Source organism: Lepidochelys kempii, chromosome 9 (assembly GCF_965140285.1).
Source record: "Lepidochelys kempii isolate rLepKem1 chromosome 9, rLepKem1.hap1, whole genome shotgun sequence".
Classification (NCBI taxonomy): Eukaryota; Metazoa; Chordata; order Testudines; family Cheloniidae; genus Lepidochelys; species Lepidochelys kempii.
This window is the reverse complement of record NC_136388.1, coordinates 3415151-3439566: the sequence shown is the minus strand read 5'-3', so window position 1 is coordinate 3439566 and position 24416 is coordinate 3415151. Positions and strand designations below refer to the sequence as shown.

Genomic DNA, 24416 nt, shown 5'->3' with positions numbered 1-24416 from the left:
TAAAAATGCACTATTTGTATTTTTTCTCTCTAAAGTACATATTGCCCTTCTACAGTCATTCCTGTAGTCCCACGAATTACTGCTGTTTAAAGACATTCCAGGACATCATGTTTTCTCTATTATTGGTTGCAATACTAAGAGCTCAGAGGAAAGGTAATGCTACCAAAGATTATTCCTCTCCCAGGAATGTCTCTGATTCTTTTTAAAAAAAACCCTAGACCTTTAATTACAACCTAATCATCTTGATCCGAGCAATAAATATAACAAATGTGAGGCAAGAGTGTGTGTGTGAGTGAGAGGGAGAGAAAGGTTTAGGGCAAGGATCAGTGGAAAATCTTTAGAAATGATGTAAGTGAAAGCAAAGGCAGGGATTGGAGTTTGGAGACTACAGCAGAGACTATAAAAACTCTGAAAGAAAGCTGAGCGTTAGGGATAAGTTAGGGTGGGAGATCCTAGCAACATCCATCAAAGTTGGGATTGCTTGTATCCAAGGCAAGGTAAGATAAGCGACGAATGGGGCGGGTGGGGGGGGGGTCTGGGATTTTTGTGTGTGTCTCTTGCTTCGTTTACAGAAACCCTTTAAATATTTGCTTTATTTGTCAAGCATATGAACATTGAACATTTTGAAATTAACAAGCAAGCACAAAATACACACAGGCACATGTCTGATGGGAAAAGTGCAATTCCTCTTTGCATTTTGGGGTCTGACAGTAAGAAGCACATCTCTTAGTAATTTGGGTACTGGAAATGAACTAATAATAGAAGACAGAGACATATTTCCGTTAGCTAACGAGTTAGCATTTAAACAAGTGTCAAACAACACATCCCTATTGAAGAAGCTGTTTTCTTTTATGCTTGTGCAGTGCTTAGAAGATGTAAAGTGCTCTCTAGATGCTAAATCATAGTGGTATTTTACTTGTTTTTCCTTGATTTTTCCCTTTTGTGTGTTATGTTCTACTCAGAATAAATCAAATGCATTTTATGGCTCTAAAGGAATTAAAGAGCCAATCTAGTTAAATAGCTAGATTGATTGCTTTGCTTTAATAAATAACGTATTTTTAGTGACATGTTTACATGGCTGTTACCTGTAACATGTTTTAAGGCACAAGATGAAGAAATTAGATCCAGGAAAGCTCTTAGCCAGCAAGTTCTTTATCCATTTCTTTTTGTAAAGCTCCTGTGTCTACAGAAGAGCATTAAGGATAAAGGGGCATCCTAATATCAATGATGGGCCAGATTTGGAATAACTCAGGTTTGCACTGGTGTAACTGAAAGCATAGTTTGGCCCTGTGGTTGTAACTGTGCTTTCTTCATACTGGGCTCAAAATCTCACTCTCTCTCAGCTGCCGTAACTGGGGTCACTTAGTGTGTAAATGTAAAGGACTTTCAGGTCTGCACTCTGGAGACTGCTGAGGTAACAGGGGGAGTTTTCTCGGGGAGCCAACATGGGCTTTGTTCACTGGGCTTCAAATCTCTGCAGTTCTTAAAACCCAGGAGCGTGCACTACATTCTTACTCGGCTGCTCACTTTAGAAGCCGCATCCTCTCTAATGGGTAGAGCATAAGAGTTGAGAATCAGGAGGATTATTCATGACGCTGACCCTGATTCCTTATGAACTTGGGGGGCGTCACTTAACTTCTTTGGACCTCAATTTCCCATCTATATGATGGAGATAATCCTGCTGGCCTTTCTTTGTAGAGCACTTTGAAGTCTATGGATAAAAAAAAACACTGTGAAAGAAATTATCGAGATTCTATAAGTGCAAAATATTACTATTCGGAGCAATGGTGCTTATCAGTACTCACTGCTGATTTCAGATGGATCAGGGTTTGTATAACTCGAACTTCGTCTAACTGCTAAGTGTATCTCTGAGTTCTAGGACTGTTATTTTACTGAGCGGGTTCAAAACATTGCAGTTTACAACATGCATCAACTGTCTACAGCTTGCCTGTAATATGATTGTAACTCACCTTTATATGCTTCTGAGTTAGCCCAAAGAAATAGATCACCTACAATTTCAACCTACAATACATCTTCACCCAGCTGTACATTTTTTCTTCACCAATAACCAGGTTTGATCTTTGTTCAAAAGGGTTACATGTGTCTATCATCCATCCCAGCTAATATTTGGGCCATTGACCTTACCATTGTAATGACATTCTTCTCTTTTTCAGAGCTGATCTCAAGAGCTTTATCTGTATAATTATGGAAGTATATTTTAGCTGGTCATCATGGGCACTATTCTCTGCTGTAATAACGTATTCTGTACTTATCTGTATGCAGAACTTCCACTTATGTCCCTCCACTGTTAAGAAAAGAGAAATTTGCTCTGCACGTATGAATAAAAACCTAGTATCTATCTCTGTACATTTCAGGTCTGTGTATATTTCCTCTTTCTGATTGTTTTAAAGATTTGTTTTCTTTATTTTGAAATGCTGAAGACATACAAGCCTGTGACACTGAAGAGCTGTTAGTTCTTAGCCTGAAGAGCAAAGAAAACTTTTGCAAAAAAAAGTCTTAAAAAGGAAATGTAAAAGTGATTAGAAACATTTAGAAAAGTTGGCCTGCTTATTTGGTAAATATATAAATGATTTAGGAGCTGAGCATTTGTTGGCAATGGATAACAGTCTAATAAAGTTTTGTTTTCCAGAGTGCATACCAAGAATGCTGTAGTTCTTTCAATGATCTTGCCTAGCAAAGGTGGAAATAGGTGCTTCTCATTAATGGCTCTTTTCTTGTATGTTGTAAAAAATCTGCTTATCTAGCACTTTTCCCTTAGCCTTCTAGGTGGATTTTGTCAGAGTCATTTGTGACTGATACATTTTGATGTCCAAGCATGATTGCCTTCAGACAAAGTTTTTTTCATTTGCTGTTATTAAATGTTTGTTTGTGGTGGGTGATAGGTACAGATTGTTCTTAGTTTTGCAAGCTGTCCAAATTGTGTAACTCCTGCTAATTCCCAGGAAAACGTTCCTAGAATATGCTGCATGGACTATTTGGACTGTACAAAATATTCAAATGAGCAAACAATGACCATGCCTGATTATCCTCTCCCTACTGCTTTTGCATCTGTGTAACTCCATGGACCGCAGCTGAGCTACTCACGATTTATGCTTGTTCGAGTTCAGATGTTCACACGGGGGGGTGGGGGGGTCTAGTCTCCTCTTAAAACCCCGGGGTATTTTTTGTATATATCCTGTAGCACTGTTGAGAATTCAACATTCCGAGATTCAGCCCTTACTCACATGAGTAGCCCTACTGAAGTAAAGCGGCTTCTCTTGTGCGTATAACTGAAGGATCAGGCCTTTGACACAGGCAAGTCCCCTCGCGAAGAGAAGCAAAGAGAATGCCTGTTGCTATTATAGGTATGTCTGCAGTGCAGCTGGAAGTGAGCTTTCCAGCCCAGGGAGACGGACACGTGCGAGCTCCACTCAAACTAGTGCACTAAAAATAACAGGGCTTGTATTCAGGTGGATAGCTGGCGGCACAAAATCCAGGTTGCTATTTTGGGTGCTCTAGCTTCTCTGGGGCTAACTCATCCGTCTACCACGGGCTGAGAGGCTCGGGTCAGCTGCAGTGTAGATGTACCCTAGGGGCCCTGTCTTGCAGTCCTCATGATGATAGACTTCCAGCTGAAGTCCATGAGAGTTTTGCCTGAGTAAAGACAGCCAAAGCAACCATCTACATGCACGTGTTCTTGCCACATCTCCTTCTTTCCAAAGTTTAAATGCAAGGAAACATTTAAGCACAATTTAACATAGGCCAAAATAGCAGGAAAAGAATTGCCGAGATGGCAAGATAACACATGCGATAAGAATACAGCATTGGTAACTGTGTTGTTAGAGTGAAGGTATACGTCAAAGTCAAGATTTTCAGAAGTGATTAATGACTTTGGGTGCTCACCTTGAGACACCTTAAAGGAGTCTGATTTTCAGAAATTGCTGAGTACTCACCCTCTGAACATCAAGCCCCTCAGATGGACTCCCAACGTCACTCATCACTTTTGGATTCTTGGCAAAAGTTCATCAATTTTAAATACGAGATTTGGAAGATCCTAGCAGATTTAAGTAGATGAAGCCTGCCATGAGCTATTTCCCTACAGTCTCAGGGGTCTGAACAGTCATTGCACTAACCAGATTAATAGTAAAAGGCAGTTTGAAGTGCTCATAGAGAAAAGCTAATTCTGACTGCATCATATATATAATAAAAAAATTGATGTGGATTTCCAAAACAGCAAATGCATTATTAACAACAGAGACTATCTGGCTTTAACTGTTTATAATTTATGGAATGCATTTTCCAGTAAGTCCCATACTTCAATGTCTTTTTTAAATGGACTGCTTTCTGCAGAGTGTGTCATATCTCATCTGTGGGATGAGAACAAAAGAGCAACGCTAAGCTATTTGTGTGCTGGATTCAGCAGTGGTATTTTTCCCCTTCCTCGTACATTTTCATGGTATTACTGATAATTCCATTTGCATTTAAGCAACGCTCCCCAGAAGTTTCTGAAATCACTGAAATTTCTGATATGGGAATATCTTGGCTTTTATGGTAATGAATGCACTTGAGGGCACAGTCCTGCTTCTACAGAAATCCGTGTGAGTTTGCCCATTGACCTCAATGGGAGCAGGATTTTCCCCAGAGCCTCCAGTGCATCTGTTAGTAGCTCATATCCTAGTTTCAGATAAAATACTCTGCCATCTGCATCTTAAGAACAATGGTTTAGACCCTCGGTGGAGAGACTCACAAAACGATACATTTAACTAGCACAGGGAGCAACAGACCACTTTTGATGGCACCTGAATAATTGCAAAATAGTACAATGAGCGGCTTGCTGAGCGTGCACACCACTGCCCTCTACTGGATGGAATTACAATTGCTGAGAATGATGTCAGAGGCCCTGCGTGACTCACAGGTAATGGAGATTCTCCTTTACCTCTAATAGTAGGGGCCTGTGCTTCCAGAGCAGGAAGATCTGAGTTTTCATGTTGTTGCCATGAAGTACCTCATGTCTATGGTGCGCAGCACGGTGACAGTCTGCAGTCCTGATCCTGCCTCTGAACACCGTCCAGGCACATCCCTGCAAAGCCCCATTGACTCCAGGGGCCTGCCCGCTCCTGTTCAATGCAAGAGTAAGGTCTAAATTTCTGGAGGAGTGTGGAGATGTTACAATGTTGCCATTAAAATTTGCGTGTGAGAGTAATCAATGCACAATGGCAGGAGAGTGAAAGATTGCGGTGCAGTGTATGATGTCTTGCCTCAGTTCTGTTGCTAACTGTCAAGCAGGAGAAATAAAGCACTGTGATTTATACTCAGAGTAATCTTCACAGTGGTGTGAAATATGATCATTTGAATTGGAAAGAACAATGATGGCTGTTCACATTTTTGATAGGCAATGGTTTTGAACTCTGTGATGAATTACACTGTCTGGTTCAGCCATCTTGGCTTGGGGATGTCATTTCGCTTTTGTTATAAGAAAAAAAGAAAAAAGAAAAACATATCTGCAGATCCCGCGGGTCTGATGTTAGGGAGTTACCATGTTGCAGATGGTCAAGCGTTCTACTTTGTTTTGGCCTTCTGTTTCCTTCTTGGAAAGGCGCTTCGAATGGTACGTGCAGATTTCTGACAAAGGTTGCTGCTGTTTATCCTGTTCTTTCTTTTATCTGTTTTAATTGGAACACCAACAAAGATGCTGAATTATACCAGGAATTTAAGCTTTGCTGCGTTTTGAGCTAAAATATGGGTGAAACCCATAAATATGTCTAAATTTCAGACATGCGATTTTATCTGTTGAAAGCTGGACAGCATTTTATTTATTTCAGATAACACAGATTCTGAGACGCGCATTCACATGGAGTAGCACCTTACCGCCTCTTGTAGACCCAGTGAATTCAGTGGGAGTATTTGTCGAGTAAGTGCTACTCAGCATGAGTAAAGCTATTGGAATCTAGCCCACAACAAGGAGGACAAATCCTGCCAGGAGCTGTGTTGCTGTCATAAATTTACTCAGAGCAGTTCAGATCTAACTTCACATTTCTCGTCTGGAGTGCGGAAGTAGAACACTAGGGTTCAACACCTACCCGAGATTACGCTTGAGTCATGATTCAAGTAGAAGGGGAACAGACATCTAAAAAATCCAAGTGACAAAGGAACTGAGTAGAATTGTTCAGGCAACACCAGAATATACAATAGATGAACAAAAGAAGAAAGAGAAGTAACTGGTGTAAATAGCTAAACTCTGGGAATATGGTTAAAAGTCGTGGGTCAAATTCATGACTGACACACACAAATGTAACTCCCCTGACTTTGATGAGGTCAGTTGGTGCCGTCATCAATGGCTTTGCCTTCGCGTTCAGTGGCAAAAATGATTTAGGGCAAAATCACTCGCAGAAGGGCAAATCCTGCTTCCATCTCCCACCTCAGCAGGCCCAACATTCAGGGGAAACAATGTGCTTCTCTGCTGCAGGAGAGGGCAGCGTATAGGGGGGCAGCAGGTTCATAGTCCTCATATAGAGAGTTCAGAAGCAAGGGCTGAGGAGTGGTGGGGTTAATATGGTCTCAAGCTGGCCCTGATTTTGCTCCCATTTAAGTCAATGATACCGTACTTTTGCCATTAACTTCAATGGGAGCAGAAGCAGGACCTTAGTCCCTACAATTTCCTTTCCTTCTAATTTTGCTGGAGTTGAGTTCCAGCTAGTTATTCAAATGTCTTTTGGGATGCAGGTGCAATAGTGTTTATTTTTATTAGTATGCCAGATGCCATTTTTAGCTCTTTGGTCTTTGGGATGAATGAATACCAGTGCAGACATTAAGCCATATGAAACGGGTGTATTTAACCTCACCATTTATTTTTACTTCCCTGTATCCAAATAATCAGGATGTGGTTATCTGCAAGGTGATAGATGGCGACTTTTTATTTCAGTGCACAGCCAAGTACAAAAATACACATTATAAAGCACCACAACGGGGTGGGGGGAAGAAACCCGGGCCAGATCCTCAACTGCTGTAAATTGGTGTAGCTCTGTTAGTTTCTGGATCACTGCTCAAAATGGATGGACACTTCAGTCTCACCTTATTCATTCCTTTGTCTCTCTCCTTTGACTCCTCTGGAGTTAGTCCGGTTTATATCAGCCATTTCCTAAACCTTATGGACAAAAGAAAAGGGTATGAAACCAGATAACAGAAGCACATGTAAAAATAATTAAAATAACTCCATTTTTATACCTTCCTCTACAGAGTCCGGTACTAGCAAATATCAGTACAAGGGTAATAGGCAAGATGGCTTGTTGTTCTGATCACTTAAGGAAAAGCCCATGTGAGAAGCAGAGAAACAAAGACACATGGTATAGCTTGACTTTCAAAATAGGATTCCAAGCACTTTGCTTCATCTCTCTTGTAGTGTGGGAAACAAGAGCAAAGTCAAACATTTCTGCTGGGTATAGTCTGCCCGATCTCATGAGAGATCTGCGAAAATGAGGATAAAACAACTCTCGTACATCATCAGAATATATTTACACAGCCTTTCTATTTCTGCCGGCTCCAGCAGGAGAGTCAACAGAGAGCGGCAGAGTGAGGGTTGAATTATGCTTTCTGGGGCTGGGCATGGAAACAGATTAACAAACAGATTAGCAGATTTCTTCTGGGGCTGGAGGCCCCAACCCAACTCCCATGAAAATCAAGGGCAAGATTCCCAGCCAGGTCGGTGTGAGCTGGGTTGGCTCCTGAGCATCAAGGAAGGCAGGATAAGCGACTAAGCTATGTATGAGCCAGGGGCTCTTCCTGGCTTTGCTGAGTGACCCCGGGCAAGTCATTTCCCCTCCGTGTGTCTGGTCTGTTTGGGGCTGGCTCATCCTTGACTTCCATCACCACTTGTAACCGGTCCCTGCTGCCCTTGTCGCGTGCCCTTCCTCCTCGGTGTGTGTCGGGGTGGAGTGATTCAATAGGTTGTTCTGCTTTGCAGATGCTGCAGGTTCGGTTTGGGGTGGTGCACTTTGTCCTGGCGCTTACTCTGCTGCAGGGGCCCGCCGGCACTGCTGTCCTGGCTGAGGCAGCTCCGCAGGTAAGAGGCTATTCCTGACACTCCGCAGGCACCTTCCTTTCCTAGGGAGCTCGGAGCCAGGGACAGCTGGAGAGGCAGGTTTCTCCTTGGGACGGGGGTGAGATGGGCAGCGGGCTCTACGGGAGGTGTTAGACTCTGACTGAGCCATGTGCCGAGTGTAAGGGGTGCCCCAGGAGCAGAGGAGAGGGTGACGTGTGAACCGGAGTCACCATGTCTCCCCTGCCACTCGCTCGCTCCGGGTACTTCATCCCGCCCCATGGAGTAACTTCCCCCCTCCCCTTTGTGCACCAGCTATTCTGGCCAGGGATTAGGGGAGGAGGATGCAAAGCTGGCACCCTCTCTGCCCCATCCGTGACCCCTTGTTCGCCGTGGGGAGGATCGGATGCTGTCCTCCTTGACTCCCAATCTGAGCTGGGGAACAAGGGTGGGTCCTGAATCCCCCATGCAGCTGAGTTAGGGCTATGAAAGCCTAGCTCCAACCCCACTCCCATGAAAATCGATGGAAAGATTCCCGTCCAGTCCAATGGGAGTTGGCTCAGCTCTGAAATGTCAAGGGAGGCAACGCGGCTGGGAGTCAGGAGACCCGTGTTGTTTGCTGGGACCTCTTGGTGTTGTACAAACATGGAACAAAACAACTGTCCCTGCCCCAAAGGTGTTATCTGTGTGGGCCCTTCGCCCGACAACAGGGGAGGGAAAACACGGTGAAAAAACAGGAACCGGTGACTATAAAAACCACTGACGTCAACAGGGGGACACCTTTATTATTAGAATTACAGTAGTGTCTAGAGGCCCCAGAGCCCTATTGCGTTAGGCCCAGTACAGGCACATAGTGTGAACCAGTCCCTGGACCACTAGCTCCCTTTCCTCGCCCACCCCCCTCCAACAGACCATGGCTAACGTGCGCTTCCAGAGACACAGCAGAGGCCCTGGAGGCCGCAATGTTCCCTCCGCACCGTTAAGGTAACATTTGGGAGACGTTACCCAACCCACACCTGAGTGAAGGATGTAGCACCTACCAGGCCAGAAACCCAGCATTCCCTTTCCACAATACTTGAGACTCTGAGAAGAGAAAATCAGTCAGAGGAAATACGTACAATGAGGTGGCCCTCACCAAGGGGTTGACTGTGCTGAAGCTTGTCATGCTATGTCCTGTGAGTAACTGTAATGCCAGGGGGAAGTCCTACTGTAGTATGCCCCAAGTTCCCTTCTAAGATCACCCGCTCAATCTATACGGATCATGTTTCCCTCCAGTGAATGATAGCCAGCTGCAGTACAGGGTACATTAGATATTTAACAGCGCATGCAAATGTAATGGAACCGTTTGGAGTAGGACAAAAACATACAGTGCCTGACTGAAATAGCAGTGTAAATGTAGGTGAGCAGAATGCATTTGCCCTGTCTCTCTGGCCTTGATTACTGTTGTATCTCAATGCGCAGCTAATGAAAGTGTATGATATTGGAGGAAGATGGTAATCTGTTCGTCAAGAGACAAACAGGTGAAATTCATCAGACAAAAGTTGTGATGATCTACCAAGCTCCATGGAGACTGAGTAGAGTAAACAGGCAAATACTTTGCTCAAATGATGGATTCCCTGACACCTTTCCTGGAGCCCAAGGATTGCATCACACTGTTCTTTAGCAGGTGCAACCTGTGCAGGCCAAAGAGCCACATATCATCCTGTTTATTTATTTGAGTGGACTTCAGCTGGGATCAAGAAGGAGCATCGGATGGAGACCTATAGTCTTGCCATGCTTCACCTGCCCATGAAAGCTGTGGGATTCTGTGGGCCACACTGTAAAACATGAATGGGGCACATATGACCCAGAGGCCACACTTTGGGCACTCTTTAGTAGAGGAATTAAAATACACTAGGGCTGGTAGGAAAATGTTTTTATTTTCCACAGAAAACATCAACTTTTTGGTTCAGAAATCAAAAACTGAAAAAATGAGAGCCAAAACCCAACAGATGTTGATTCAGACATGGCACCACAGTGCCTCAGGGGAATTGTAGTTTGAGTGCCTCTTGCTCTCAGTCTCTTCTGTGGGCTGGACTCCCTGGCCGGACTACATTTCCCATGATGCACCATGATCTGCCCTGTTGCTGTGCCACTGTAATGCATCATAGGAGGTGCAGTCCAGCCGGAAGACCTGCACAGAGGAGAATACGCTCATGAGACACCCAAACAACTCCCATCAGGCTCTGAAACAGCATTTCTGAATCAATATGTTCTGTTTTGGAGTATTTCCTTTCTTTGACAAAGTCAAATTTCTCTGCAGAAAGCTGACCCTTTGATAACAAAATTTGTTGACTCAAAAAACCAATTTTGATGGAAAAATTGCAACCAGCCCTAAAAGCCATCAGGAGTTTATAATTTTGAACAGGTCTCAGCTTCTAAGGATTTTGCCTTAATATCTGGCAAGATCTTCTGTTAACGTGGGTTGTATATGAAGGGTTTTAAATGGTCAAAGCTTTCAAGTTTCCTTGAAAGTCTTTTAATCTTCCTTAAAGTCTCATCAGACTAGCGTTCACATGTGCAACAGAGTTTCCGAAATACCTGAAATGAACTACTCTTAAACCCTCAAACAACCTAATAAACACATCCTACCTGTGATCTATGTGGAGTGCATACGGTTCACGTAGCTCTACATGTAGATGGATTTGTAGAACTTCCCTGATGGCTTGTTAAGATCAAGGGAAGCCCATTTGTTCCGGATTACACACTTTACAAATATTGCAGTATAATGCAGCGATTCAGAAGCATCCTGTCTATCCTTAGCAGTGGGATCCATTTCCTCATTCCATCCATGACCATCCAACCGAATGAGATGTTTATAAACTCCATTTCTTTAATGATTTCTGACTGGCTCCCTGAATGCACACAGCAGAAGCACAAAAGGAAGGAGGTTAAAATCTGCATTTTTTCAAATATAGGGCCCGGGTGTGGATATTCTTATAGTAACTCCAGAAGAAATTCTTGTACTATCTTACCTTTATATCTAAATCTGAATCATTCCTGGGATATCAGACCATGATATCCCAGGTACCATGAACAAGACTGCACTCTTTCATGAGGACAAGTTGTTGGCCTATCACTCAATCCCCAACCTAGGGGACCAGTGGCAGCTTTTCTTCTGGTCCCTATCCTTTGACCTGTATGGCTTGGGTGGCCCTACCAGGAGTTGAAGTTCCCACTAGCATAGCTGTCAGCCTTCCCACCGTGTCAAGGTGCTGTCCTCTGAGAAGGAGACATATATTGCCTTTGAAATGCTGCCTCCCATGGAACTGAGCATATTCACACAACTGAATAAAACCAATGCCTAGATCAGAAACTGAAGAAGAAGACGGTATCCAACTGAAAGGGATTGGGGAATTTGAAGTAGGCAGAGAATAATCACCTATATTATCGCTGAGCAAGGCCACTGAGGCTAACATCCTTAATCTGCTGAAACGTGCCATGGACTCTTTTTGACCAAAAGTGGTCAGGGCATCAGCTTTACATCTGCTTTTAAAAAGACTAACCATGGAGCCATATTTTTTGCCTCTTACAAAGCAGAGCAAATTGTTTCATTGTCTGCTTTTATGTCTTTGGTATTGACAGAGGCCAGTCAGTATTTGTCACCTACCCAATATGCATAAATCTAGTCTAGTAAGGGTGTTAACCTCAACGTCATAAGAACATAAGAACAACCATATTGGGTCAGACAAATGGTCCATCCAGCCCAGAATCTTGTCTTCTGACAGTCCCACTGCCAGGTGTTTCAAAGGGAATGAACAGAACAGGTCAATCATCAAGTGTCCTAAATGAAGTTCAAAAAACATCTTGCCTATCCAACTTCCCTGTAAGTTTCAAGAGCATATGCTGTTCTTTATTTCCTGTCCTAAACTTGCATAAGGCTGCCATGCCTTGTCCTACCTCGGAATTGGTAGCACTTCAGTGCTGGGTGAAATGATTTTGATGTATTGTTTGCATAACAGTTTGCCAGACTTGTAAAGTCATTTGGGATGGAAAATACCATATAGGTATTTATTACAGCTGGTCATAAAACAAAAGTCACTATCCTGAAAATGTCACATTTTTAAGCTGTTTTCATTTCAAAGAGTTTGAAAATAAATATTTAATCCCCCCCGCCAAATTCATAGAATTATTTAATTGAAATTCAAAAAAATATTGAATACATTATTGAAAACGTTATTGAAATGATTACGGAAAGTTTTTGTTTACCAAAAACCCAGGTTTCAGTAAATAAAAAATGTTGATAACCATTTTGAATAACATTTCAGATAAAATTTTCAATTAAAAAGTCATGCAAGCTTTTGTGAAAAATGAAGAATTTCAACAATGTCAACAACCAGACATTAAAAAAATTCATCTTGCAAAAATGACCAGTTTTCACTGAAAAAGGAGGGATAGCTCAGTGGTTTGAGCATTGGCCTGCTAAACCCTGGGTTGTGAGTTCAATCCTTGAGGGGATTTAGGGATCTGGGGCAAAAATTGGGGATTGGTCCTGCTTTGAGCAGGGGGTTGGACTAGATGACCTCCTGAGGTCCCTTCTAACCCTGATATTCTATGAAATTTGCTCCAGGTTTAGTCTTTGTCAGTTCTAATGTATTTACAGGCTGTACTGCTCACTGTACTGATTGAAATTCTTTTCCTGAAACAGAAACATCAAGCAAACCCATCCGCTCTTCCTTTGCAGCCCTTTGACTCTTCCATAGTATTAGGCATGGAAGCACATTCCACATCCAGCGAAGAGAAGTCAGCCACGGACCTGGCAGCTAAGCTGCTGCTTCTTGATGAGCTAGTATCTCTTGAAAATGACGTGATTGAGACCAAGAAGAAAAGAAGTTTCCCAGGGTTTGGGTCTCCCCTCGACAGGCTTTCTGCGAGTTCGGTAGATCTGAAAGGCAAGCAGAGGTAAGCTGAGAGATCGGATGGTACAGTGATGCGCGCTATAAAGAACGTTGATAGATACACTTTCCAAATGCAAGCTACTCATTTTCATTAGCTCACTAGTTCTGTGGTCGGCTGTGGGTAATTCATTTGTCAGCATATTGAAGTCACTGCAGACTACTCATCTTCTCAATGTTGCTGCAAGATTTATAGCTCTTCAGCTATGGTAAGTAATGCACTCTGCAGCTGATTTATCCTTGCAACCCGAATCAACCTACAAGAGACATCTGGGTAAACTTATTCCTCCAGCGCACCCTTTCCCATTCATGTTCATGGCCCTTCAGTTTAAAAGGCTATTTAGGCAGTAAAACTGTTCAAGGAATATATACTGTCTGGGGTTTAAAAGTGAAGGGGGGGAGGTTAAATATTTCCAAGAACAGATGGCTGGTGAGAGGGCATCTTACACAGCAAATCTTGACCGACACTGTAGTGTGTGTAAAAGTCATGGACAGTACATGATAGGAAGGGCATCTTGAGTAAGGCCTTCAGGATCCTGGTCTATTGGTTTCACTGAGATTGGGTCCTGAGCAAAATATGCCTATCCTACAATGCACCTGTTAATATTCAGGCCTGGTACCTTGACTGTTCACCTTAGAGGAGATGGGGCTTTATGTTGGAAAGAGCCAAGGAGATGCAAATTAAGAAGGCAAAGGAGATGCGTGTGGCTGCAGGGCAAGACTTGCAGGGTGTCTGCTGCTCATCGTAACAGAAAGCATTCGCTGAGATCTCTCTCTTTCCCCTCCCCTGCTATTTGCTGCTGGTGACCATCTTCCCTCACCTTTCAGCCCCAGTCCAGCAAAGCACTGAGTGACGTGCTTAAATTTAGGCACTCGCTTTATGTGATTTGCTGGAGAAGGGCCTTTGTATGGATGGGTAAACAAAGTTCTGATCAAATAAAACCTGATCCAAGCCTTCACCCAAAACTCACCACAGACCTGGAACCAGAATTTTTACTGAGGCCTGTAGAAGTTTGGCTGACTGTGTTTAATTTGAAAGTGAAAAATATTCACTGGAGTCAGCCAACGTTTTCCAAAATTGTTTTTTTCAAAGATATTTTTGCAATTAACCAGCTTTAATACTCGCTCTGCACTTCCAGGCTCTGGCCAGTAGGGGGTAAATGATTAAAACCTCAGGCAGGGGTTTTTGCCCTTATAGCTCACTATGAACTCAAAATGGGCCCATTTCTGAGAAAACCAATCACTGCAGTAAGTGCGTGGGGTTTTTAAGCAAAATTTGGCTGTTTTGGGGAGCAAAAATGAGCCCTTTTTTCAAAAGAAAAGTCTTTCCACAAACCCGTGGAAATTCATATTTTAGATGTAAAAATAAAGATTTGATCGAAATTACAGAGAGAGCAAAACACCTGAGGAAGGGGAGGAGGAAGTTTGGGAAATGGGCCAATATTTCTCGTGACATTTCTCAAATCAAAAACAATTTCATCCAGGTCTAGCTGAACTCAGAAGTGCCAGAGTGTCACCAAATATCGCCTTTCATGAGATTTCCAGCCCCGGGTTCACCCGCGAGTGTCATTGCTCGGAGGAGCAGGCAAGCTTTTCGCTCCTGGAGGAACCAAATGTTGAAGCCATTTGAGGTTCTCTGATCGCTACATTTTACACTGCTACTGTTCTCACCAGCATCCTGGGGTCACTCTATACAATCACCACACTAGCGTATAGACCAAGGGAATGCTGTTCGGTCATATGGACCAAATCAGAAATGTTTCTCAGCCTGTATACTAGAGCAAGTGTAAGCCAATGACAGAGTCTCTGCCTTCTCTAGTGGAGGGTACATGAGATGACAGCCTGCTACTGTGACGCCTCTAGCTCCAGGAGGTTTAGAGATCCTGAATATAATGGCTTGAAAAGCTCTCAGATGATGAAAAAGACTTTACACCCTGTATTAATACAGTGCTGTGATATACGCTCACATAAAAAAAACTTACCGCAGAGACTGGGGGAAAGCCTAGCCCCACGGAAGTCAATGGCAAAGTGGCCGTTCACTTCATCCCGGATTTCACCTACTCTTAACGTTAAGAAGCTTTGGAAAGCATAGACAAAAGCAAGAGAAGACAAGCTTTCAGATGAGATTCGAAGCTAAGGAGACCCCAGTGAGCGTCACAGAGGCATAAATAATGTTCTAAACAAAATTCCTTTTGATTTTCCTGCCCAAGGCCAAGCCCTGTTTGGTCGGCAGGCGAAGATGCACAGAAGCTCAGCAGACAAAAGCTCTGCAGGGTGGGCTGAAAGTCCCTGTCATTGCTGCAGATGGCCACAGGAGGGATCAGCTCAGCCGTAAAACCTCTTAGCTTTGATCCAGTGCTTTTGATGGGAAACATCAGGCCCAAATTAAAGAATTCTGGGGCCCTGACCGCTATGGAAATGGAGGGGCTCTCCAGATTCCTTAAATTGTTACTGCCCCTTATGTACCCAGCCCCACACAGACCCCTAAATGCCCCCTCACTTCACATCTACCCCAACAACCCTCCACCAGCCCCCACTGATCCCCCACATATGTCCCAGCAGCCCTGACTTACATCCCGCTGACTGCAGGCCCCAACACTGCTGCCCCACCAGCCACAGGCCCTAGCATCCCCCACTCACCGTCAACATCCCCCAACCCCACTGCCCCGCCAGCACTCGCCCCATAGCCCTCACCCACTGCCCCCAGGACCTTCCTGGCCACTCACCGGCACATCCCCACAACTCAGCACTCCACTCCAGGTGACAGTGGCTCCTCCTTATCCCGGCCACCCAGGTCTGCGTGCTCCCATCGCCTGGCCTTAAGCTGGCAGGCTTGGCCTGGCTGCTCCTCCGTCATGATGAAGGGGCAGCTGGGCCAAGTCTGAGTGAGTGCCATTGTGATCTGGCACACAGCGTCATAGCTCTGCTCGATTTGGGGGGTTTTCTGGTGGCTGGGGACTCCTCTGAGATGGGTCCCTCTGCAAGTGCTCTGAGTGCACCTTGGTTAGTCCAGGCCTGGGACCCGTGTGACAGGGGTTTTTTTAAGTTCTAGTTTTACAGTGAATTTAGGCATGGAAGCACAATGCTGAAAGGCACCAGACTGACAGCTCTGAAAAATTAAGTCCTCCTTATATCCAACCAAACACAGACAGAGAGCAGAACTGCACGCTGCCCTGATGCCTCTGATTCCCCCGCAGTGGTGCGTCATCATTAGGAAAAAAGGTGTGTTCTTCACACAAGTTAGGTAACATGAGGTAAAACCCTGGTGAAGACCAGGGCAATTGGCACATTTCACACATTTTAGCAGGATGAGTTAAAGACCTTGGGGGATCCTATGGTTTACCTGAATCCACTAACTCTTGTGAAAACTCCAGACTGCTTGATCTTCACTAGGATTTTACACTGTTAGCTAACTTGAGTTAAGAACATGCCTTGTTTCCTAGTGAAGACAAGGCCTAAGAGAGTGAAGAGAGTTCATTTTCCAGTCCTCCATCTCTTTGTAAAGTTTCTCCAAGGACAAAAGTTAGGATTATTCCCCAGGTGGGAATTCACTAGGTGTTTGCAGAAACACCAGGGTTTTTACTGCAAAGTGGCCGTGCTTTTATGGGTGAAATGCAAGTTCCTCCACTCTCAAAAACCATGCTCAGTTTTTCATGAAACATTGGAAGCAGGGATGGAAATATTCCTTCTTCCCTTGTTTCGTTTTTCCTGCACCTCTGGCCGTATTGGTCATGATTAAAGACGCAAGGGAAGGTTTAGCTAGGAATATCTCGCATTTTGGTTTTGTTCGTTTAAAACCAATGATTGAAACCTCATGCTCATGTTTGTGGCTATTGAGTTGTCTAAACGTCGCACTGCAAACAACCATTTTAGAAAGGAGACTGGAAAACACCTGTTAGGTCTCCTCTATTTCATCCTTTCTACCTCTGCAGGATGCTTCCCCCGTGTACCTTTCCCCACAATGATGGAACGAGGAGTAATGGTCTCAAGTTGCAGTGGGGGAGGTTTAGGTTGGATATTAGGGAAAACCTTTTCACTAGGAGGGTGGTGAAGCGCTGGAATGGGTTACTTAGGGAGGTGGTGGAATCTCCTTCCTTAAGGTCAGGCTTGACAAAGCCCTGGCTGGGATGATTTATTTGGGGTTGGTCCTGCTTTGAGCAGGGGGTTGGACTAGATGACCTCCTGAGGTCCTTTCCAACTCTTATATACTATGATTCTATGATTCTATGATTTACAGACTCTAGTTCTAAATGTCCAAAACAATGGACCAGCCTCGCCACACACACTTCATTTCAGAGAGCGTCCCACAAGCTAATGTTTGAAAGCTAGTGAAGTGACTACACAGAATGATTTTAAAAAACCAAGTCACAGCCAGGAAAGTCTTTGCCCCAGGACATCCTGGACGAGGGGAGAAGTGACCTTAGACCATTGCTGAACCACCCAGCTTCTGGGCTGCTGAAATGGCCTCTGGCATAAGTTAGAGCAGCCCCCGGGGCAGCCCAAATTATCATTGTGCCAAGCTCTATGGCTACTCCCCTCCTGCCCCTGGCATGTCCCCTATACATTAACCCAACTTCTTCTTAACTTCTTCTGCACCTGGGGAATTCACCTGTGGCCTGTCGAGGCACATGTCCTGCCCCATGTGCTGCCAACGTGTTGTCCGGGGGGGACAGGATCAGCCCCTTAGTGTTTATCACAAGAAAGTAAAACACAATGTACTCTGCAATACTCAGCACGTAGAGCCCTGCCCATGCTGGGGCTCAGCCCGGATCTGGGCCCCTGGAGCTTGGAGTCGGCCCTTGCCTAAGGCATCCTGCCCTCCTTACAGCCCTGGTTCTAGAGGAGTGGGGAGCTGAGTTTGAGTTAACCCTTTGTTCACCCTGGCACATAGACGTGGCTTGCAGTAAGGCTGATTTCCTGGGATTCACCCTCTATTTCCCATCCCACTCCTCTTAGTCACACCCCTGCCCTCTCCTCCCTATGGCCTCCCTCAATAATTCCTCTCTGGCCTTGATTTTCAGACCTTTTAGGGACTTGGCTCTACCTACAGCTACCTTTCCTCATAACCCATAATCCGTCCCGCCCCATAACCTTTCTGGGCTTGGCCACCCCAGACGGCAGGGGACTTAGGCTCAGATCCTGCCCTTCATTCCTAACAAATTAAGTTGGTGGCGGTGAGGAGGTGCTCTCAGAGCTAAGGCCACCCTGGAGTTAAACTTACTAAGCTACTGAGCTGAGCTGCTGACGTTTGAGCTGAGGACGGAAGAACGAGTCTGAGGAGGTTTCAAAGGGCCTGGAACTCTGTGGGTTTGAAACGTAACCGCGGATCCAGCCCTCTTTCCTCGAAAGGCCTCATGTTTTAGCAACACCGGCCCTGTCACATTCTCAGCCTCGCCACTGAGCCAAGGGGACGCTCCTGTGGATTCCCCGGGGCTGCCAAAGATGGTTGGAGCAACATGCGCTGCATGCCAGCAAGTGCTGCTCCTGGCGAGCAGAGCTGGCGTGGGTGTGCAGCCAGCTGCCTGCCAGTGGGAGGAGAGGCCCCTCAGGGTCAGCTGGAAAAGCTGACCAAGTTGCAACTGTTCGCTGGAGGTGTGAGAGAGGCAAGAAGAAGCAAGGAAGGGAAAGTGAGTTCAGAGCAGACAGGAGGAAGCCGGGGCAGGGCTGGGTGCAGCCTGGGAACTTGGAGACAAGGAAGCGAAATCTGTTTCGTTTTACAAGCTTGTTTCATGAGCGCCATAAAAAGAGGGGGATCAGTTCAGCAATGCCATGAGGCCCTCTGCGCCACCTAGGCTGGTGCAAAGGGGCCAGATGGGGGGCCTCCTTCCCCACAGAATAACCCCAGCATGTGCGTCTACTATAGCAGGTGCAGAGACAGCTCTCCAGCCCCTTTGCTGTAGCCACTGATGCAAGGGACACTGGGGCAGAGGAGGGAGGGGGCAGATCAGGAGTGGGAGGAGGAAGAGGAGAAGAAGGCATAATGGGAGTGTACTTACCCCTCATCGTGTAGGATGGAACCTGCCACACAACACCTGTTGCTTCTTTGGAACTAGGGGACGAGTCTATCTGTCTCAATATTTCCCTGCCGTTTGCAACATTTGGAGGAACTGTTCAGTTTTGCTGTGACACATTGGCAAGGTCAGATTTGCTGCAGTGACTCAGACTGAGGGTTCATGGTCTTTGGTGTTTTTGTCTCTGACAGTGGACAATGCTGAGTGCTTCAAAGGAAGGTATAAAACCCCACAAAATACCTGACTGTGCCCATTGTACTTTGGAGGAGGGCAGGATGACCACTTTATGGCTGGAAAAATAAGGTTTCCCAGCCCTTGTAACTTAATATTTTATATTTGCCTTAATAATATCCTGCAGCAATGAGTTCCATGGGTGAATTAAACTTTGCATAAATACTATTCCCGTTCATGTTTTAAAAAGCTTTTCCCTCTTCTTTGAATAGTAGATGAACAACTTCCAAATGGGGATAATGGACCAAATTCAGCCTTGCTGTAAACAGCTGCAACTGTCTGCTCCCTGCAGGGGTAGCTTTTCTTATAGAGGCTGCAGCTTATGAAATGCAAAACACCTTATTTTGAGTAATTGTCCAGAGCCTCCAGCTTTAACAACAGAGCTGCCCTGACCAAACCCCATTGCCAAGACTGGTGTGAAATGGAGGAAGCAAAGATGCAACCACTTTTTGGTTATTCCTGTGAAGTATCTATACCAGTTTTTGCCCTGTTTTTTTGTGCAGGAAGGTGGTGGAGTTGCCCAAGCGACGATTTGGAATTCCTCTGGACCGAATCGGAACAAACCGTCTTGCCAGCACCAGGGGTTAGCAGATGGTGCAAGTAAGTCAGGTTCACCAAAGCAATGTTCAGACGTCACGCAGGATCCAATGAGGCTCTCGGTTACAGACCTGCAAGCTCATGTTGATGTCAGTGGATTTGGAAGGTCAGATCTGTGGAAAGGTGACTTCATGTCATCATGACAGGGGACCTGGTAACAGTCTTCAAATATGTTAAGGTCTGTTATAAAGGGAACTGTGATGAATTGTTATCCATGTCCACTGGAGATAGGACAAGAAGTAATCGGTAGCAAGGGAGATGTAGGTTGGATATTAGGAAAAACTTTCTAACGCTAAGGGTAGTTAAGCTCTGGACTAGGTTTCAAAAGGAGGTTGTGGAATCCCCTCATTGGAAGTTTTTAAGAATAGGTTGAATAAACACCTGTCACGGGTGGTCTAGGTTTACTTGGTCATGCCTCAGTGCAGGGGGCGGGACTAGATCACTTCTTGAGGTCCCTTCCAGCCTGACATTTCTATAATTCTGTATAACATTGCTTTATCTCTGTGTATTTAGCTTTGATGCCTTAAGAAGTTAGGAATTTGCAACCCCCACAATAAATCCAATACACCTAACTTTGCTTGGTTTCAGAGTAGCAGCCGTGTTAGTCTGTCTTCACAAAAAGAAAAGGAGTACTTGTGGCACCTTGGAGACTAACGAATTTATTTGAGCATGAGCTTTCGTGAGCTACAGCTCACTTCATCGGATGCATTCAGTGGAAAATACAGTGAGGAGATTTATATACACACAGAACATGAAAAAATGGGTGTTATCATACACACTGTAAGGAGAGTGATCACTTAAGATGAGCTCTTACCAGCAGGAGAGTGGGGGGTGGGGGAGAAAACCTTTTGTAGTGATAATCAAGGTGGACCATTTCCAGCAGTTAACAAGAACGTCTGAGGAACAGTGTGTGGGGGGGAATAGTTTTACTTCGTGTAATGACCCATCCACTCCCAGTCTCTATTCAAGCCTAAGTTAATTGTATCCAATTTGCAAATTAATTCCAATTCAGCAGTCTCTCGTTGGAGTCTGTTTTTGAAGTTTTTTTGTTGAAGAATAGCCACATTTAGGTCAGAAATCGAGTGACCAGAGAGATTGAATTGTTCTCCGACTGCTTTATGAATGTTAAAATTCTTGACATCTGATTTGTGTCCATTGATTCTTTTACATAGATACTGTCCAGTTTGGCCAATGTACATGGCAGAGGGGCATTGCTGGCACATGATGGCATCTATCACATTGGTAGATGTGCAGATGAACGAGCCTCTTTACAGTCTTTACGTAAAAGAATCAATGGACACAAATCAGATGTCAAGAATTTTAACATTGATAAACCAGTCGGAGAACACTTCAATCTCTCTGGTCACTCGATTACAGACCTAAAAGTCGCAATATTACAACAAAAAGACTTCAAAAACAGACTCCAGCGAGAGACTGCTGAATTGGAATTAATTTGCAAATTGGATACAATTAACTTAGGCTTGAATAGAGACTGGGAGTGGTTGAGTTATTACACAAAGTAAAACTATTTCCCCTTGTTTATTCAACCCCCCCCCCCCCCCCCCCCGTTCCTCAGACGTTCTTGTTAACTGCTGGAAATGGCCTTGATTATCACTACAAAAGGTTTCCCCCCCCCCCGCCCGCTGGTAATAGCTCATCTTAAGTGATCACTCTCCTTAGTGTGTGTATGATAAACACCCATTTTTTCATGGTCTGTGTGTATATAAATCTCCTCACTGTATTTTCCACTTTACGCATCCGATGAAGTGAGCTGGAGCTCACAAAAGCTTCTGCTCAAATGAATTGGTTAGTCTCTAAGGTGCCACAAGTCCTCCTTTTCTTTTTGTTAACTTTGCTTGTCTTTCATAGACCTTTTTAGAGTATCTTTGTCTGAGGCTTTGAGTTTCTGACTAGGACAATGTAACTTTCACTGCTTTTTTTTTTTCCTGCAGGTGCATCTGTGCTGGATGATTGATGCTGTATTGGGAATGTCACAGAAATATGGAAGACGCTTCAGAGAGTGTCTTGTCATTGAGTAATGATTCAACATTTAAGGAATTGACCTACTGCAAAATCTATTTCACATTGCATTTTACAAACAATAACAGATTCAATCCATCAGATCAGAACATTCTCACAGCGACGTTTTGGTCTGACAATAAAAGGGAACAGAAAATGAGTGTATATAATTTCACTGCATAACCATTTTTTTTTAAACTCATAAAAGTTTCTTATCCTCGCAAGGACTATTAGAATTTTTGAAGAAAAATAAAACTTTTAGAGATGCCAACAGCACTCTATGGAAGGCAGAATTGCTTTGTAAATTTCACTCAAGAGGGTTGGTTATTCGTTTTACTGCTTAAGGGGACAAATCCAGCTTTTATTCAGTCCTTTTTCAGGCAAAACTTTTACTGATATCAGCAGGAGTTTACCTGAATAAAACCCACATAAATACCTTAGGATTTAGCTTGATACTCGTAGCAATCTTTCCCTTACCTCTGTTGTACCTATGTCATGAATCTTTTCATCTGACAGACTCTGAAACTTGGTGAGGCTGTTACTTCCTTTACACCTCTGAGCTGATTAGTTCCTTTCACTCCTTCTTGTGCATAACATGTGATGAACTGGAGGTGCCCTCCATGTAGGAGATGATACAGCCCCTGAGCCATCTTCATAGAGCACCTGGCTTTAGCTCCCTGAAATGTTTAGGGCAAGGAGATTTCACCCCCTCTTCCTTCTCTCACCCTGCAAAACATTACCGGAGCAGAGATGCGGCTCAGTCTCAGTGTTTGGATTTGCATCCTGATCTGATTTTTCCCGAAGCTGGAGGTGTTCAGTGCTGGAATTTGGGTCCAGCACAAAGAAAGGGGAGTCAGCTGGATAGCTCAGATCAGGTCCAAACTCCAAGGGTGATTTGTACCAATCTGTCGTCAGGAATAATCATATAGAGTCATCCAGGAAAGGAACTATGTCAGGAGGGGACCACAGGAGGCTGGGCCATACCTGGGTCTTTCTCTTAGGTGTGACTGAAGCAAGGCAGCAAGCAGCAATGTGCCACAAAACCCAGGTTTAGGCAGGTGGGCTGTGGCCTATGTGGAGTAGTGAATTAAGCATCCACCTTCTGATCTCATGTACTACGCAGAGGAGGGAGACTGGCCACTAGTAGAAAGTTGGCTGAGTAGGGAGGAATCCGACCAGCTCCCCAAGAGGGGCAATGATGTAAGAAACTAATGTTTAATGACAGTTCCTACCCTACCTCCCCCCCTCCCCGCCCCCCATGACTGGAACTGGAGCTGGTTGAAAACAAGGAATTTTCACAAAAATCTTTATTTTTGTCAACATTTCTCATTTAGAAAACTTCTCGATGTTACAAAGCTGTGGCCTAATAGGATTTCACAGCTGTAGCCTGTCACAAATCTGTACTCCAAGGCACTTTGACCTTCACAGCTCCAGCGCTCTGCTGTCTGTTGTATCTGCCTTTGCATGGATTGTGGGATGGCATGCACCAATTTTCTCTGTCAGATAGGAAACGATGGGTTTGGCTGTTAGTTCTCTGCCTTTTTTTAAATATAAATGTAGCTATTAGCTTTTAACCACTAATGTTGTAGCATAGTCACAAACGATCACATCCCCAGACTGAAATCTGCAATGTTACAGAAAGAAAGCAGGGCTATGCCTGAGACGTGATGAGTCGCCTCATTCATTTACTCCCGTTTTTCTTGGGTCTGCTGAAGTTTGTGTTGAATTCTGCTTATTTCTTTAAACGTGCAGTCTGAGGGGGACTCTCTCCCCGTTACACACCTGGGGAGGCTCAGACTGGAGAGATCCAGAGTTAATGCATTATGTTGGGATGCTAAAACTATGTTACAATAAAATGTACTGTGTAACTATTGGCCAGCGTTAGCCCTTTTCTCTGTTCTAACCACAGATAAATGGTGCGGTCTACAGGCATGTACAGAAATATCTCCACTTTGGAGAAGAACATTGAACATGGGGAAGGAGTGTTCTTTGTTGGTAATAGCATGGAACTGGGAGTCAGGACTCCTGGGTTCTATTCCCAACTGCCACTGGATTGCTTGTTTTACCGTGGCCAAATCACATAGCCTCTCTTTGTCTCAGTTCATCCACCAAGGCCTAACTTGAAAGGGTGCTCTGAGGCTTAAATTTGTTTGCAAAGCACTTTTTAAATCCATGGATCAAAAGTCCTACTTAAATAGTAAGCCTTAGGAGGCCCATGAAACATCTGTGTTAAAACTGAAGAGGAAAGAGTAAGACTGGGCACCATTGCTGTTCTCACAGACAAATCACGCTGGCCAAGGTCTTTGTCCATAGCATGGAAGTTAGCAAACACGAGGTGATGATACTGTGACATGTACTGTGTAGCAACTTTACCCGTTTTCCTCTGTTCACAAAACCATTCAGATGCCTTTGTGGGATGTCTGCTAATAAATCAACACAACTGAACAGAACATCTTGTGGAAATATGTTTAGAAATTCTTATGTGGGGTCCCTGAGTATCAGGATTCTTAGAGCAACAAATCAGCTCATATTATTGCCACGGACAAAGTGTGGTTATGGTGAGAAAAAATGGCTGTCCAAGTGGCGCCT

The 24416-nt window shown here is 44.4% G+C and overlaps 1 protein-coding gene across 1 annotated transcript; it reads left to right on the top strand.

Annotated features, from left to right (window-relative positions):
• Positions 1-442: 442 nt before the first annotated feature.
• OSTN (osteocrin) lies at positions 443-24258 on the top strand. Its single transcript, XM_073358731.1, has 5 exons — positions 443-497; positions 7961-8059; positions 12759-12976; positions 19715-19811; positions 21761-24258. The coding sequence occupies exons 2-4, from the start codon at positions 7961-7963 to the stop codon at positions 19797-19799; spliced, it is 402 nt and encodes a 133-aa protein (XP_073214832.1). The 5' UTR covers positions 443-497; the 3' UTR covers positions 19800-19811; positions 21761-24258.
• The last annotated feature ends 158 nt before the right edge of the window (positions 24259-24416 follow it).